The sequence below is a fragment of the Aptenodytes forsteri genome, unplaced genomic scaffold, assembly GCF_000699145.1.
Source record: "Aptenodytes forsteri isolate BGI_AS27 unplaced genomic scaffold, ASM69914v1 Scaffold216, whole genome shotgun sequence".
NCBI classification, from domain to species: Eukaryota; Metazoa; Chordata; class Aves; order Sphenisciformes; family Spheniscidae; genus Aptenodytes; species Aptenodytes forsteri.
This window is the reverse complement of record NW_008796114.1, coordinates 1,977,702-1,991,055: the sequence shown is the minus strand read 5'-3', so window position 1 is coordinate 1,991,055 and position 13,354 is coordinate 1,977,702. Positions and strand designations below refer to the sequence as shown.

General features: G+C 50.5%; 2 protein-coding genes across 2 annotated transcripts in view; both read left to right on the top strand.

Annotated features, from left to right (window-relative positions):
- Nucleotides 1–5,306, top strand: part of CHD4 (chromodomain helicase DNA binding protein 4) — a 27,788-nt gene extending 22,482 nt beyond the window's left edge. The window contains exons 38-51 of the mRNA XM_019474095.1: nt 8–38; nt 683–945; nt 1,241–1,284; nt 1,447–1,616; nt 2,417–2,616; nt 2,719–2,808; nt 2,888–2,975; nt 3,070–3,210; nt 3,401–3,540; nt 3,816–3,905; nt 4,196–4,318; nt 4,403–4,500; nt 4,599–4,729; nt 4,841–5,306. Coding sequence (XP_019329640.1) covers nt 8–38; nt 683–945; nt 1,241–1,284; nt 1,447–1,616; nt 2,417–2,616; nt 2,719–2,808; nt 2,888–2,975; nt 3,070–3,210; nt 3,401–3,540; nt 3,816–3,905; nt 4,196–4,318; nt 4,403–4,500; nt 4,599–4,729; nt 4,841–5,094 — 1,863 coding nt within the window. The 3' untranslated portion in view covers nt 5,095–5,306. The remainder of the gene's footprint in view (nt 1–7; nt 39–682; nt 946–1,240; nt 1,285–1,446; nt 1,617–2,416; nt 2,617–2,718; nt 2,809–2,887; nt 2,976–3,069; nt 3,211–3,400; nt 3,541–3,815; nt 3,906–4,195; nt 4,319–4,402; nt 4,501–4,598; nt 4,730–4,840) is intronic.
- A 130-nt stretch (nt 5,307–5,436) lies between these two features.
- IFFO1 (intermediate filament family orphan 1) overlaps nt 5,437–13,354 on the top strand; it is a 19,054-nt gene continuing 11,136 nt past the window's right edge. Inside the window, exon 1 of the mRNA XM_009287174.1 lies at nt 5,437–5,500. Within this exon, the coding sequence (XP_009285449.1) occupies nt 5,437–5,500 (64 nt within the window). The remainder of the gene's footprint in view (nt 5,501–13,354) is intronic.

Here is a 13,354-nt window from a genome sequence, read left to right as displayed (position 1 = left end):
GCCGCTCGGAGGAGGAGGAGGAGGGCGAGAGCCGGCAGGTGAGTGCCGAGCCGGGGCGGGGGGCCGGCAGCCACCCTGCCCTACTGCTCCCCCGGGGTGCCCCACCACCCCCGCCACCGTCCGGCTTCGGCCTCTTTTTTATGGTACGGGACAGGTAGAATTTCTTTATTTTAGACGAATTTTTCCTGATTTCTGGTCCCAGCCGTGCTTTCTGAAGAACAAACCAGTAAAAGGTCTCTTTTTCCACGTGTTAAAGCTAGTTCTGGCTTATTCTCCATTCACGGCGAGGTTATCGCAGGCAGGTTGGGTAGCTGAGGCTTTTAAGCTCGCTGTGTTATGTCCTGCGTAGCCTAGGAAGCTGTTGCAGTAGGAAGAAGGAAGGGTAGGCAAAAATTTGGGAAGGAGGGTACCGTAATACGTCAGAGCAAATACCGTAAGAATTTTGTACCTGTGTTTTTCCTTTGGTACTTGTAGTTAGGTCTCTTTAAAGTTTCACTGGGGGAGAGGTGAGAATATGCCCTTGTTTATGATTGAGAAAACTGATGTGGAGAACAAGCAGTCCCTTCTCTTGGACAGGCAGCTCAGGACTAGGATGAAGGCCTCTTTTGTATAACAACTAAAAAAACAGGGCAGCTGTCTTTGAGAATAATGCCTAACTTTTAACCACTTATTTTGCCTGTAGTTAAAGAGCAGGTATCCCCACAGAAGGAGAAACATGCCGTAAAGGCAGCAGGACAAACCCCTCGTGGCCGGTCTGGCTTCAGTGATGGCAATTCAAAATGGCTGGCGCTGGCCAAAGCCAAGAAAATCCCGTCTAAAGGAAACAACGTGGAGTTATCCAGCGATGGTGAGGTGGAAGAGGGCAGCTGGGAGATGGAGGAGGAGAATGGGAGCAGCGAGGAGATGGTGGATGATTATGGTGCCTCATCATCAGAGGAAGAAGAGGTAGGAGCTTTTTGCCCTTAATTACGCAAGAAATATTTGACTTTGTTGGCTGAAAGGACCCATCAGGCCTGGGGAAAAAGGGTGACTTTACTGGGGGGTGGATGGTGAGGTGGCAGAGAGCTTTCCCCTTCTTCCCTTCACAAGAACGATTTCAAGTTTAGCAACTGATCCCAGCGTAACATTCGGTGCTTTTGTTTGTTGTCCTTTTTAAGCAGAGCAGATGAAATTTCACAGTTGGCGGGAAGTCAGGGGGCACCTGGGGGTATTGTTTCATTAATCTTTTGTCTCTGTTTAGTTGCTGCCTATTGAAAAAGCTGCCCTGAAGCAGAAGTTTGACAGGTGAGGATTTGAGAACATCGCCAGTCCACAGAGTCTTTCCTGGTTAGATGAGAAGCCTGCGTTGTTCGTTCTTATGTCCTCTCTGCTATCTAAGAAATGATAGTTGTGAAGTGCCTGTGTGATACTGTTGTGTAAAACATCCGTCCTGTTCTTCGTCCTTAGGGGAGGCCTCAGTGAAGATGACAGTGAAGAGGAGGAGGAGGAGGAGGCAGCAGAGGAGGCAAGCAGGCAGAAAATGGGACAGAAGGAGGAAGAGAGCCCGGATCTGCAGCTCAACCTGGATATAGACGAACAATTTAAACTGCCAACGAATGAACAGATTGAGAGAGAGGATATCCTTTTTATCTGTGGCATCCATAAGCCATATGCATGCAGCAGCACAGGGCCTGGATACAACCAAAGAGCTTCATTTGGACTTTATCATGAATATTACTTAGCAAGAGCGTTTTGTGCATGACAAGGTATTTTTTAGATGAGCTGCCCTAATAGATAGTATACAACGTTGCGCTTCTGTACAGCATGGTTAGGAAATCTGTTATGCCCTGTATGGAGCTTGGAGCCTGCCCCAATTTCTTTTCTAGTCCTAAATGCATGTGGATATCTTATCGTGTAGTTCGTTCCTCTGTACCCTGATTTTCCTGGCAGGTGTTTGTCCAACCCATTTCTAGAACCTCTGATGACAGCGATTCCAACATCCAAAGTGCTTGCTCTTGGGCTTTGGTGATTTTAATTTCCTGCCCCCCTAGTACAATTTAATCCTGCCTCTTTTCATTCGTACCCCTTAGTTGCCCTTGGGGAACTTCTGGTCTCCTTTCTGCTACAGGTAATGTTTTCAGTATTAAAAGACTTTTGTTGTCGTCGTCACTGTCGTTTTCCATTTTTTTTTTCTGTTTATCTAAAGTAACTGACCAAATCCTTTTAAATACTTTGTAGTTCCTGCCTTGTAAACTTTTTCATCCAGTTCCATCCTTTGAATCCCCCCTCTGCTGAGCTCTGATGAAAGCATATTCCAACAAGGCGTTTCTAGTGTGGGTGCTGTCGTGATGCAGGAGTCCTGCATGATTGATTGTGCTTGTAAAGAGCCTGTGTGCGAGTTTCTTGGCTGTTTATGATTCCTTAGTGGTCTTTCTACCTGCTGAGCCACCTGACCTGCACATCATTCACCAGCGCATCAAGGGCAACATGGAGGTGCTGCAGGACTTTGTGGTGAAGCGGGAGGAAGGACGCACGCGACAGGAGTACCTCGCGTTGTTGCGCCGGGACATGGCTGCCTACTATTCCTACAGTGACTTCTTGCTCATGAAGCTCATGGACATCTTCCCACTCCCTGAGGTAGGATGCTGCCCTGCCCATATCTTTGCTGACTGATGAGGATTTGGCTGCCTCCTTGGGTCTTCATTTTTATCTCTGTTCTCTGTCCCTTCTTCCATCCAGCTGATAAACTTCCTGGAAGCCAATGAGGTTCCCCGCCCTGTGACCATTCGCACCAACACACTCAAGACGCGGCGACGGGATCTGGCGCAGGTGAGCAGGAACCTGTGGTTTTCTCCTGCACTGCCTGTCACACAGGGCGGTGTCTCAGTCCCATCTTCTTGTCTTGCAGGCTCTAATCAACCGTGGTGTGAATCTTGACCCCTTGGGGAAGTGGTCGAAAACGGGACTTGTTATTTATGACTCCTCTGTGCCCATCGGTGAGGTCGCCCTTCCTGTCACAGAGCTGAGCTGACCTGCTCTTGGCTCCCTTTCTTTCACGTTATTTTCATTTGTTCTGCCTTCCCTGCCCAGGTGCCACCCCTGAGTATCTGGCTGGGCACTACATGCTGCAAGGAGCCTCCAGTCTCCTCCCTGTCATGGCTCTGGCTCCACAGGAGAACGAACGCATCCTGGATATGTGCTGTGCCCCAGGAGGCAAGACCAGCTACATAGGTACCACCCTGTAGCCTTGGGTGGGAGGCTTGGGAGGGATGCTCTGTGAAGTGATGAGTTTCCATTGGCCTATACAGAAAGGGGGAACAGAGGGGGACAGAACTTGGGGAAAGGAGGAGGGTGGCTGTCCCTACGGGCAAAAATGCAGGAGGTTTTCAGCCCCTTGCTGATGTGTTTTGCCCTCGTGCAGCTCAGCTTATGAAGAACACGGGTATGATCTTGGCCAATGACAGCAATGCTGAGCGGCTACGTAGCGTGGTAGGGAACTTACATCGGCTGGGAGTCACCAATGCTGTAGTGAGTAACTGCGATGGACGCCAGTTCCCCAAGGTATGTTCCTGCCTGCTTTGGGGTGTCCTTACCATGCTTATCTAGAGCTGCTGTGCTGTCCCTTTAGTAAAGCTGTGTTCTCCAAAGCCACTTGTCACAGGAGGATGAGTAGAGCTGCTGGGGAGCGTTTGTTATTTGATATGGAGACAGGAAGGTGGACAGGGAGGATTGAGGGATCTTTCCTGCCTTCCCAGTCTTCTGGTTCCCCTTCTAGTCTTGGTCTTGTTCTGAGTCCCCACCTGTGAGTGTAATTCCAAATGTACATCTGCCTGTAGGTGCTTGGAGGGTTCGACCGTGTCTTGCTTGACGCTCCTTGTAGCGGAACAGGCGTCATTTCCAAGGATCCTGCTGTCAAAACCAACAAGGTGAGTGACCAGCGGGGCACAAGATGGGGATTCAGGTTTGAGTCATGAGAGGAAGGACTTCGGGGCAGCTTTGTTCTTGAGACATGCCTGCAATAGGGACACTGACTTTTCCTTCTCTTTCCTATTCTGTGTGTTGTACCAGAGCTAGGTTTTTTGAGGTTAGTTCTGTAGAAGACTCCAGAATCTTCTATATCATACGTGCTTTGCTCTCCTGTCATTCCTCCATCCACAATAGAGGCCTGGAGTGCTTCCCTGTGCCTCTGGCATCCTAACCTATTTTTCTCTTTCAGGATGAGAAAGACATCCTGCGCTGTGCTCACCTGCAGAAGGAGCTGATTCTTAGCGCTATAGATTCAGTCAATGCTGCCTCAGAGACAGGGGGTTACATTGTCTACTGCACTTGCTCCATCATGGTAAGTCCCTTCCATGCTCTGCTGTGGTCATCTCCTACTCGGGGGACTGGTGAGCTTTGTATCCTAATGCATAGTCTCTGGCAGGTGGAGGAGAATGAGTGGGTTGTGGATTATGCCCTGAAGAAACGCAACGTTCGTTTGGTGGCCACAGGCCTGGACTTTGGCAAGGAAGGCTTCACCAGGTGCGTGCTAGGTCACAAGCTGCACAGGTGACTGTTCCTTGGTGGCCAGGTTTGAGCAGAGGCATTCTATCACTTCTCACCCCAACTTCCTCCTCCAGGTTCAAGGACCGTCGCTTCCACCCCTCCCTCAAGTCTACGCGGCGTTTCTATCCCCACACGCATAACATGGATGGGTTCTTCATTGCCAAGTTCAAGAAATTCTCTAATGCCATCCCCCAGGCACAAAAAGGTAGCCTAGTGCTGGAGCTCAGCTGAGCTGCCTGGGCCTGCTCTCGCAGGCTGCTTCCCCTGCAGAAGTCGTGCAGGTTCTTCTTAGAGCACCTTTCTCTCTTTTTTTCAGATGAAGAACCTGCTGTGGAAGCAGCAACTCCGTCCGCTGTCCCTGATACCGTCATGGAGCCTCAGCTAAAAAAGAAGAAACTTGAGGGGTCAAAAGTTGACAAAGAGCAGAAGCCGCCACAGCCTGCTTTGAAGAAGAGACATTCATTGCAGGCACAGAGGAGACCCTTGAAGGCTGGCCAGCCTTCTCCCAAAATGATGCGTCCTCAAGTCCCTACCAGGAAGAAGCATAGAGTGAAACCGACTGGACGGTGAGAGGAACTGCTTTTCCAGGTGTTGGTCCCCTCCTTGGAGAGCAAAGGCTGGGGGCTGCTGCAGCTATGCGTGTACCACCTTGTCTTTCCTGCTCTGTGCAGATAATCTCTGCAGCACTGAGCGCTTGGGACAGCTATAGCCCCATTTGCTCCTTTCCCTCTGCATCAAGGACTGATGCACTGACCCATTAAAAGTTTTATACTCTTGCTCAAGTCTTGTCCTTTTCCCTTGAACACGGAATACAGAATTCTGCCGTGTCCCCTTACTCCTCTGCAGCAGAAACCCCTTCCACTCCCACCTGATGCTCTGGCGTTTCTGGTGTCTGTTCTTACGCTCTGCGACATGGATGTTTGTGAAGAAGCAGTGGGAGCTGAAATCCTGGCTGCCTGGATGAAGATTGTATTGTGTAGTGCCTGTCAGCAGAGAGCTTCGTCAGGGCAGGGCTGGAGCTCCTAGGCCAGTGGTCCTGTGCTGGTCCCTAGTTCCCTGTTGTCACTGTGTGCTGGTCCAGTTCACTGTTGTGATTGTCCCCGTTTCACCCTTGTGCTGGTCTCCAGCAGCCTCTTGGTTCTTGGCCTCCCAGACTGCAGCAGGGATTGCTGCTGGTCCTGGATCTGTACAATCACGTTCGTTCTTTTCACCTTTTTGTTCACCTGGATGTGGTTGCTTCTCCTTGAGACATAACAAGCAGTGGTCTGGGCTGCTTCTATTTAAACGTCAGCCCAGGTCCCTTTCCCTTGTCAGTGAGTTGATACTCTCTTCTTTGGGTCTGCTCTCTAGTGAATAAATCTTTTTCTAGAGACAGCTTATTAATAAGCTTTCTACCAAGAGCGCTCTCCAGCTTCTGTTCCACCACAGTGTGCGTGGAGTTGGGTGTGTAACAGACCTGAAGCATAACTCTTGGTTCTATAATTGTCTTGCTAGCTCGGCTCACATGAGACTTTCCCTTGATTTGTTTTCCTCACCAAGCTTTGGGTTCATGGGAGAACTTGGATGTGCTATTCCAGTGTCTCGTGTTAAGGACAGCTGAATGCAGTGGACTGTAGGATCTAGGGAATCCTTTCGGTCCCGGTCTGCTACGTGTGAGGCTGCTGCTTTCCCATGTTACCAGGTTCAGCAAGCAGTGAGGCTGAGCGGGAACTCCAGATACTCCTACAGACACATGCACACACACTATAGACGCAACCAGACGCAGACTGATTAGCAGAAAGCAGAGAAAAGTGCTGTGGCGGGTGCCCAGGAAAACACAAACGGCACTCGCAAAACATGAATGGCAAAAATGGCCTAATCCTGTTCTTACTCGCTGGCCCATCAAACCTAGAGCGTGCTAGTGGATTGTGTGCACACACTTTCATGGATCTCTGGTAGCTGGTCCTCAGGCTTGCCTGTCTGGCTATCCGGTACTCTGGTGCTCAGACCTCTTGCCCTACTTACAGGCTAGTTCAGCTTGCAGTTTGCTAGCAGATCACAAATGCGCATGCATGCAGAGAGAATGGCTAGGATTAGTTTAATACGAGGCCAGGACAGATGGTGGTAATCAGGTGCAGGGCTCAGCCAGACAAACACACTGACCAGCAGCCAGTCTCCGTGTGACTGGCCCCTTTTATTTATTCCTCCTCTCCATTTCCCATGCTCACTTCTCCCTGATCTAGCTTGGTGCCTCCCTTTACCCTCCTTCAGTCCTTCCCCTAAACATCCCATAGTGAGTTTTGCTCCCATAATCCTCCTTAAAACATTGCATGATAAACTTTACACAGTCCCACAATTCCCCTCAAACATCCCATAATAAATTTGCTCTTTCCCATAAAGCCCATGATAATTTTACTTTCTTATCAGCTGTGAAGTTTCTGGCTGAAGCTCTTCAAGGTTGCACTTGAGTGGTTCCTGTAATGGTTCAATCTGTCAGTGTCTCAGGAGTCCTGGTCTTTGTTACAGCCTCTGTTATCTTCTGCTTTTTAGGGCTTATGTATCTGCGTGTTTAATTTATTACAACTCTGTTTGATGTTGCCTTTTTGTGTTGAATAGCCATTAACCAAATATCCCTATACTTGAAAATTACTTTTTCCCCACGCTTCCCAGTGAATTAGGGCAGGGAGGAGCCTTTGAATGTGTCCGTCTCACTCCAGGTTTGTGTGGTGAGGTCTCTGGATTGCCTGACATACAGGACCCGAGGGAAGTTTTCCGGGGTCTTTCAGAAAAATGCTAGGTGCTATTAGGAAAGGAATTATTAGACAGCAAAAGGGAGAATGTTACTACCTCCCTGTATAAAATGACAGTGCATGCGCTTCTTCAATACTGTGTTTCTAGTGTCCTCCATCTGAATAAGGATTGGAAAACTGGGAAACATTCAGAGGAGGAGAAGTACATCCAAATTTACAGAATGGTTTCTGTGAGAGGAACAGCTAGAGTCACGGTCTCTTGAAGCTTGGAAAAGAGACTGGGGGAAAGGAGCAATATAACTGCATGTAAAATTGTGAGTGACATGGAGAAGATGGACAGGGAACAACTGCTTGCTGTTTTCCAATAAACAAAACAAAAAATCTCCTTGGACCCATCAAATGCACAAAAGGTGTAGGTTGCTGTGAAACTCCTTTCTGCAGGGTACGGTGAATGCTAGGAGCTTACACAGGTTGAAAACCCAGCTGTATGCACAAGGGAAAAATGTTTTCTATAAGGGCTGGTAAACACAACTGGCTCAGAAGATCCATGAGCTGTGAACTGCTAGAGGCTGGGAGAGCGTTGTGAGGAGGGATCGCTGCTCGCTTGCCCTGGTCACAAACCCCTCTGTCCTCATCCTGTGCTGGAAACTGATTCCTGGGCTTAGACGGACTGTCTGTCTGAGCCAGCTTAGCAGCTCTTGCGTCCCTGGGAGGTGGTCCCACTGCTCTGCCTGCCCCTTAGTGCTCCCGAGGTGAGTCCTGAGCTCTGCCTAGCACCTCCTTTCCCTCAGCTGGGTCCTTGCTGCACGAGGCTTGCGTTGCTTGTGGCAACAGCAGCTTCCAGGTAGGCTGAGCCCCGCCTCTGCTCCTCCAGCCTTATTTCTTTTCCAGTTCTAGCAGATTTCCCCAGGAGTGATGAAATACAGGATTTTAGCAGAAATCTCAAAACTGAAGCCATATAGTAATCTTCCAGCTATAGGGTGGCTCGTACCTAGAAGGGCTTTTACCTCTGGAAAGCCGTGAGCCTGTCCTTTTGGGAGCGATGCTGACCTGTCCCGCATTGCTGCTGCCGCCTATTGAGGTTCATACGGTAGCATATAGTCTTGGCTTGATAACCAGTTTATCTTGGTAACCCCAGCGGCAGGGATAGAAAGTTCTTGGTTGGGATCCCAATGTAACTGTCTGGTTTCTAGTGCATCTCTGAAGTATGTCACTCCCCTCTGAAAAGTGGGAATAGATGCTGCTTTAACCACGTCAATAAAACTACTCTCTCTTACCGAGCATCGTTCCACTTGCTTTGCTTGCCGGCAAACCTTTCATTATAGGTGGGGGGAAACAGAGGAAACTTTCAGCTCTCCTTAGTGGTTCACTCCCCTTCTGCTTTTTATTTCAGCCATTGCAGTTATCGCTGCTCAGAGAGATAATGTTGAGGGTGACATGAAACACTTCCATCGGAGGCAGTACTGGGGATGTAGCAGCTGGGGATGAAGGTTGGTGGCTTGCCTCCGTGTTCCGGTACAAGGCTGCTGGTCACACTAGACTTGTGTTTGCAGCTGCCTTCTTACACTGGGAATCTTTTGTTACCTGAAAGGTGAGATTTTGGGAAAATGTGACTACCGGAGCTGCTTTCAGTACCTTCCTTTAATGCATTTGAATATCTGAAAGCTGCTGATAACGTGGCTTGCGAGAGCTGAGGCAGAGCAAAGCAAGAACTGAGGCAAAGCAAGGGTTGAAAGCAGATCTGAGGAGTAAAAATGCCGTCATAAATTAAAAGCTGGTTGAGAGAAGTCAGTGTAATGTGTCGTGATATCTGTTCCACTGTGCTGTGCACAAACATCACTGGGGTGGCATTTAATGACTTGGAGAAAAAAAAATGGGTAAGCAGTTCTGTAATAGAGTTGCCACGTGCTGTAAAGTTATTTAGGCTAAACAAGGCCCAAAGCGTGCAAAACAAACCTGGTGCATGGAAGAGGTGCTAATAAGTTCTGTGCTAATGACTGCCAGCGTGGTGGGAGAAATATCATGCACATTGCAAGATCTTGAATTCGGTGGTGATTCTTCAAGCCCTTCTCCCCAAACGGAGAGGAATGAGTCTATCAGAGAAGCCTTATCAGGGTACAATTAAGACGGCCAGCTGGCAGCTCCTGCCTGCCAGGCTCTGGAGTGCTGCCAGCTCACCTCTGCAAACTGGGAGATAGAGGTAGTGGCGGAGGAAGGAAGCTGAAGACTTCTGGGGACAATAGTGCATAATGGGAAGAGAAGAGACTCCAGTAGCAATGCGGGTTGGTCACTAATTCCAGTGATGTCATATGCTGTAATGTCTGTTCCACGCCAGGTAGGCAGCCTGCGGTTGCGTTGTCTCGTGTCAGGCTGTATCCAGAGGAAGGGACTGAAATCCTGCACTGCACGTTTCAGGGACTTGGGTATAAAATTTAGATCCCTGAGCACGCGCTCTGTCACACATAACCCCATAGATATATACACTTTTGTAGGGGCTGAATCCACAAATGACCAAGCTCGCATCAGTAGGTTTTGCTCCCCCAAGCTGTCCATCCCTGCTAGGGAGGACATGGAGAGCCCCCGAAGAGGATGTCTGCAAGTCCCACCTGCCTGATGTAGTCAATGGGGAATTGCTGAGAAGAGTAAGGTCAGTTAGGTCCCTGGCTCTTGGCTGTAGTACCTAGAACTGCCTTCACATGCAAGACCTAGCTACAAAACTCCTGCCTGGACTGGTGTTTGGGTTTTTTTAAAAGAAAATCCATTCCCTCCTTTGCTGTTAGACAGGGACATTTCTGTGTGTTGGTTAGTTTGGTGATCGCCCAGCTTCTGTTGGCGGCTGCTCCTCTGTGCCAATTTCTCCCCATTCGCACCCAAATCTAGGCAGCTAACTCCAGGCTGCCGGCTTTGCTAGGCAGCAAGGTGCCCAAAAGTTGTGTGTTCACTGCAGCACCTGCCTCTGGTTGTGGATAGAAGCAATTTTAGGGGTCGGTTTTAGTGAAGTATCCTGGAAGTTGGAAGACTTGGAGAGTTTACACTGAAATGTTCCAGCAGTGTGGTGCAAGGGAGAAGGTAGCGCTGGGGTACTCAGAGGGAAGGAGAGCAGGGAAGTGGCGTATACACACACTAATGTGACCTATGCCTTAAAAAAAAGCCTCGAGGAAAGCTGTGGAGCTAATTTGAACAGGTTTCACCAATGGAAGCACCTTTGCAAGGAGGATGTGTTAGCTAGTAAGAGGTTCTGTGATCTGGGAGAGGGGGAGCATCTCAAACTGGCAATGGATGTTAAAGCTAGGCAAATTCAAATGAGAGGCAAGGCAAGGCATGTGATTTTAATAGGTGATTAGTCACCTGGGGAATCTACCTTGATTTGCCTATGAAGGGTAATGGTAGAGGCTCAATCTCTTTTTACTGTGCTGTCAGCAACTAGAGACAGAGTCCCATACGAGTACCTGACTTGAGCTACAGAAATTTGCACTGTGTGTTTTGCACAGGGTCAGAAAATGCGGTGCTTCTTTCTCTGCCTTAAAATCTGTGGAAGTAAGATAAATATCAGCATGTTTGTGAATGTGTCTATTTTGATGTTGGCTACAAGTACAATTTTAAGAGCTGCAGTGAGGTGCAGTGAGCAGCTCTGCATGTCAGCAGGTGGGGTCCAGCAGTGTCACTGCTGAGCCTGAGCTGATAAACTCAGGGCAGGAGCTGTTGGAGAGTCTGGAGAAGTGCCAGGGGTTTTGGTGAACCAAGAAGGGAAGATGAGGAGGAGGAGCCGTTGGGCTGGGGTGAGGTTGAGGCCCAGTGGAGGAGCGTTGTGGTCCCCTGGGTGGCAGGATTGCCTCTAGGCTCTGGGCTTCCTCAGAAGTTGGAAGCCCTTTGTCCCAGCCATCTTCTGTGTCGGGAGGAATCCTTTATCCCAGCAAGTGTCCCGAGCAAGGGAAGCTAGGAAAAAAAGGAGGCTCTGCACTGCCCTGTCCTCTCCAGGAGACAGCAGGGGTGTTGGTGGGAAGAGGTGCTGGAGGGCTGTAGCCCAGCCCCCTGCTGTAAGCAGGACTGTCCCGGCACTAGGTCACATCGCTGTGGCTTGTGTAGCTGAGCCCTGAGAACCACCAAGGATGGAGATTCCACCACCTGCTCCAGTGCTGCGCTGGCCTCCTGGTGAAAAAGCTTTCCGTGATGGATGGCGATGCCTTCCTCCACTGGCATTTCATTAATCAGCTCCGCTTGCCAGGTTTCCCCAGCAGGACAGAGGCAGGCCAAGCAGAGCTTAGGAAAGCTTTTTGTTCCACGTCTTGCGGTGTTGCTTTTCTCTGTGTTCCCCGCTGGCTGCATGCAGCAACGGATCACCCTGCTGCCTGACCCTGCTCGCCTGTGTGCAACAGGAGGGGATTGCGAACAGGCTGGCAGGTACGGGGGGTAAAATCAGCGGTATGCGAGGGGGGAGGATGCTGGCAGAAAACACAGGTTGCTGTGCATGCAGGCAGGCTGCGGCAGTGTAGGGGGCCAGTGAAGGGATGTGGCAGTGGGCTCAGCCGAGATCTCAGAGTCTGCGATGGTTTCCAGGGCACGTGCTGGGAGGTCTCCAAGCAGGAGCTGCCACTGCTGCTTCAAAACAAGTTTCTTGACCAGGATCCCTCTTGTCTGCCTGTCCTTCCCTTTTCCCTGGCTGTTTATTTGGTAGTATTGCTGCTGGGCACATGGCTCCCTACCAGCTGCTCCTGCTGTTGCAGCGAGAGTTTTTGGAAGACAGGGATCTCCTGCGCGCTTGAGAAAAGCCTTCCTGCCTTCCTCTCCCTTGACAAAAGCACTGCTTGCCATGGCTCAGCCTCTCCAGTCAGAGGCAGAGCAAGGGAACAGCCACTTAAGAAGAGGTAAAATGTTAAAAAAGAGGTGATAGAAGGAGAAGGAAAGCTCGCTTCATTTCCCACCCTAAGCCCGTATGGGAGGGACTGAAATCCAGGTTTGACTTCTAGCAGTCATGGGTGTTCCAGGGAAGATGCAGCCAGGTTGCTGAGGGGAGAGGAGGTGTTATAAATGCAAATAGGGGCTGCTGTGGGGAGCCCAGAGTCGCAGGCAGGACGGGGGAGACAGGCAGGTCACAGGACAAAACTGATGCTGGACACGGCAAGGCAGCAGAGGGGAACAAATGTGGTCTGCTCCCAGACAAGGAAGGCAGAAGAGTAACAGAGGGATGGAGGAGCCCTGTAGGTCTGGAGGAGAAGCAGCAGGGAAAATGCAATAGGCAGACTCCAGTCAAGGCTAGCGAAGCTGGCCGTCCTCAGTGGGTCCGGGAAGTTTCTGGAAATGTGGACTGAGCCATACCCCAGATCCCAAGGGAAGGGCTGCAGCACACCACCCAACTGGAGCCTGCCCGCCTCCTGCCACAGAGTTCAACCCGGTTGCACGCTCATCCCTTGCTAACGGCTCAGCTGAGATCTTGGAGGCTGGTTTGTGCAAGTGCCACGCTCAGCTGCGCAGTCCTGGGGGAACGGGCCATGCGCCCACAGACAGCAAGGTAACACAGGTGTCCACATCCATAAATGTTTCTGTATCGATTGATTTGTGCGCAGTCTCCTCCCACCAGGTAACGGCGATAAGGGACCACGCCGGTGCTTTTGGCAGCATTGCCCCGGGGCTGAGGTCGGGGTCAGGGAGGAGACGCTGTAGGAGGAGACCTAGAGAAGGCTGAAATAGGGGGCAGGAAACAAGACCCGAGGCTGCTTTGTGAACAATGAAGGAGAAAGCCAGTCACAAGCCAAGCATGATATCTGAGAGGCTGGCTGCCTCCACACAACCTCCTCTGCCCTTTGGCTCGCCATTGTCTGGTGGCAGCTCTCCGTAGGCGGGCTGCTGATGGAGCAGGGGCAGGGCTGCCTTTGGAGGGGGGGGCTCGAGTGAGGATAACGAGGGGAGCTTCGGGGGTGCAGAGGGGAAGTTATGCCGTTTTTAAGGGGGGCAGCACTGCGGAAAGCACTAAAGGCTAGGCAAAAAATAATAACAATTAAAAAAAAAGAAAGCACAGGCACACTGGGTTCGTGCTGGGTTGATGACGGGAACCGGGGCCCGGCGGGACTTCAGCCTGCGGTGCTGGAGAGGGACCCCTCCCC